General features: G+C 54.0%; 1 protein-coding gene across 1 annotated transcript in view; it reads right to left on the bottom strand.

The window, feature by feature from the left end:
* The window catches only part of NAA10 (N(alpha)-acetyltransferase 10, NatA catalytic subunit), a 5,518-nt gene extending 2,193 nt beyond the window's left edge, over positions 1 to 3,325 (bottom strand). The window contains exons 1-6 of the mRNA XM_006766924.2: positions 3,155 to 3,325; positions 2,925 to 3,023; positions 2,535 to 2,593; positions 1,511 to 1,556; positions 1,310 to 1,425; positions 1,064 to 1,108 (exon numbers count right to left, since the gene is read on the bottom strand). Coding sequence (XP_006766987.1) covers positions 1,064 to 1,108; positions 1,310 to 1,425; positions 1,511 to 1,556; positions 2,535 to 2,593; positions 2,925 to 3,011 — 353 coding nt within the window. The 5' untranslated portion in view covers positions 3,012 to 3,023; positions 3,155 to 3,325. The remainder of the gene's footprint in view (positions 1 to 1,063; positions 1,109 to 1,309; positions 1,426 to 1,510; positions 1,557 to 2,534; positions 2,594 to 2,924; positions 3,024 to 3,154) is intronic.
* Positions 3,326 to 3,427: the final 102 nt, after the last annotated feature.

The raw sequence follows: 3,427 nt of genomic DNA, 5'->3' as shown, positions 1-3,427 counted from the left end.
GTGCCTGTGTTGCTGGCGCATCCCCAATAGGGGGTGTGCAGGAGGCAGCTGATCGATGTTTCTCTCTCATCGATGTTTCTAACTCTCTACCTCTCTCCCTTCCTCTCTGTAAAAAATCAATAAAATATATTAAAAAACAAAAAACAAAAAGAGGATGTAAAGTAACTCAATAATTTCTTATATTGGTTACCTGTTCAAATGAGAAGAATATGGATTTATTGGGTTAAATAAAGTAAATTATTAAAATGAAAAAAAATATATTGTTCCTCAAATGCCCTTCACAACAGTCCCTTCTCATCCTCCACCAAACTGAGGCTGAGTTCTGTCTCAGGGGGTTCCTACATGGGCAGCCCACCCAGCCTCACTTTCAAGTAGCTTTTGCCATCATGTATTGGGTGCGTCGATTCCCTGCCAGGCTCTCTCTGTCCTGTGCCGGGCATACAGAGACTCCAATGTCCCTGAGTGGACCCACCCTCGTCCACCAGGACGCCCAGGGCTCTAGGTCAGCGGGCGCTAACCTTTCGGATCTCACGGACCACCAGGGGTCTGCGGAACACCGGTTGGCGACTGCTGCGATCCCTCTGCTCCCCAGGCTGACGGCACATCCTACCTGGATGTGCCTAAGCTTCTGTAGCAGCACATTCTCCTTTCTTCTGGTCCCATTGGATGCTTTTAGGTACCTGGCCACTTTGAGTTCTATTCCTAGGCTTCTGCTCATGTCCTGAGTCCTCATGTATACTCCCGAGTAGCCCACGTGCTCTTCACCACACTGCCCATCATCTGCTCTCGGCCACCATCAAGCAATCGCTCCTCCACCCAGCAAGACACACCACACATCCTCCTGCATCACACAATCCTTGGGCAGATGGCAGCAGGCAAGTGCCGTTGCCACTGAGAATGGAGGAGGCACCCTGGCAATGTGTGTGGAGTCCAGGACCTGCTCCCCATCTCAGCTGTCCCTGCCCCCCAGCCCGGAAGGCAGCTCAGTCCATCTCAGCCACATGCATGAGCCAGCCAGACCTGGGACCACCCCACTCCATTAGAAAAATCTAGATCTACTTACTGAAAGTTGAGGGTGTTGGAATAGAGGTGCAGGGCGGCCCGGTTACTGCAGGGGAATAAGGCAGTGCTAAGCTGCACAGGTTCGGCCAGGCAGGGACAGCACGTCGAGGTCCTGCCCCTTTTCCTAGTGCCCCCTCCCAACTAATCCCACTCCCCAGATCTTCTCCAAAAGCCAGGGCACCCCCAAGACCCACATCAACACAGTATCTTCTCCCCACTCCTCCCTTCCCTCGGCCCCGGCTTCCACCTCTTCCTGACATGCAGGGAGACGTATTTGGCATTGAAGTTCTCGATCATGGCTCGGGAGGCCTGGTCCATCAGCTTCTGAGCCAGGCCAAGGCGCCGGTGGGAACGCTTCACGGCCTGGAGGAAGAAGGCTAGGAACTTGAGGGCTGCCCCATCTAACCCTACTTCCGCCCCCATCAAAGCCTGCGTGGGCCCTACGCACCAGTGAGGTGATATGTCCGTGGGGCACATCATCTGGGTCCTCTTCCCTATATCAAGAAGAAAGGAGAGAGGTTAGCAAGGAGCCTGGTGAAGACGCAGCCACCCCCACCTCCCGGCACATGCGCATGGCAGGACCATGTGCCGGGAGGTAGCCCCAGATCTGGGGTGGCAGGAGAGCTGGGACTCTCAAACCCCTCACCGCAGCCAAAAGACATGTGTAGTGTCAATGGAGTGCAATGGAATATGGTTCGGTGATAAAAAGAAATGCGCTAGCAAACCATGAAAAGACATGGAGGAACCTTAAATGCACATTACTAGGTGAAAGAAGCCAATCTGAAAAGGCTACCTCGTTTCTGATTGCAGCTAAATGACATTCTGGGGAAAGGCAAATCAAAACTATAATGAGATACCACCTCCCACCTGTTAGAGTGGCCATTATCAACAAGACAAGCAATGACAAGTGTTGGAGAGGCTGTAGAAAAAAGGGAACCCTCATCCACTGCTGGTGAGAAGGTAGACTGGTACAACCACTATAGAAAGCAGTCTGGCAATTCCTCAAAAATTTAAGAATAGAGCTACCATATGACCACAACCCAGTAATCCCTCTCCTGGGTATAGACCCGAAAAACTCTGACCCTAACCCTAACCCGGCCAGTGTGGCTCTCTGGTTGAGTGTTGACCTATGAACCAGGAGGTCACAGTTCAATTCCGGTCAAGGCACGTGCCCAGGTTGCAGGCTCGATCCCCAGTAGGGGGCGTGCAAGAGGCAGCCGATCAATGATTCTCTCATCATTGATGTTTCTATCTCTCTCTCCCTCTCCCTTCCTCTCTGAAATCAATAAAAATACATTAAAAATTTTTAACTGAAAACTGAACTTAAAAGAGTCTAGAAATTAATTTAAAAAAAAACAACCCAGACAGCATCCACCAGACACGTGCAGTGCTGGTGCCCCCACCCCTGTGGAAGATCCATGCCCCATCCCCCAGCTCCCACACCAGGCTTCTCTCCCTCCTTGGTAACTCACATTTTGGCCAGGACATACCCCACAATCTTCCCATTCTCATCCTCAGCGATGTAAGAGAGCTGGGTGACAGGGAGGAGAAAGAAGTCAGAGAACAACTTCCTGTCAGAGGCGAGGAGCCCTTAGCAGCCACCTAGTCCCATGGCTCGCTGTGTGCATGACAGACAGAAGTCCCTCCAGTGGTAAGTTCAGTAACAGCTCTTGACCTCCAGGCCAAGTGCCTTGGTTTCCCCATACCACACTCTGCCCTGTCGTAGGCAGGGAGAGGACAGACACAGGTGGGAATCCTGCCCCTCCCTTGGCCCAGTCCTTAAGCTCCCCACCCCAGCTGAGAGCACCCACTCCTCCCAAACGGACGCCCGGTGTCCCCGGTCCCCTAATCCAGCTGCCCACCTGGGGCCAGGAGAGGCCATGGTAGAAGTAGTACTTCATTTGGTAGTTCTCTGGCAGGCACAGCAGATTGCAGTGCTGCATGTTCATCAGGTCCTCTGGCTGCGGGAGGAGGGCATGGGAATGCGGTCAGACGAGGGGCTGCAGTGAGTAAAGCAGGCCCGGGTCCTGTCAAAGCCCGCTCGCTGTCTATTCACTGACATTCCGCCCCCCCTCGCTCCCGCCCGCCTTACTCCCGCAGGGCTGGGCGGGCCTGTCTTTACACCGGTCTGGCCCACAGCCACTATGCAAAAATCGTCTGTTCCTGGAATGAATGTGGGTGCAAGGGGAGCTCCCAGACACCATCCAACTGAGCCCGGACATCCCGCAAAGACGGGGTTTGCAGCCCCGACCCCCTCTCCGGGTAGGTCCGGCCCCCTCTTCGTGTAGGTCCAGCCCCACGGGCACGATGGCCTTCACCAGCCCCGCACAGGGCGGCCGGCCCGGGACACTAGGCCCCTCAAGAG

This window comes from Myotis davidii, unplaced genomic scaffold (genome assembly GCF_000327345.1).
Source record: "Myotis davidii unplaced genomic scaffold, ASM32734v1 scaffold462, whole genome shotgun sequence".
Taxonomy (NCBI): domain Eukaryota; kingdom Metazoa; phylum Chordata; class Mammalia; order Chiroptera; family Vespertilionidae; genus Myotis; species Myotis davidii.
Note: the sequence above shows the minus strand (reverse complement) of the source record. Positions and strands in the feature narration are given on the sequence as shown.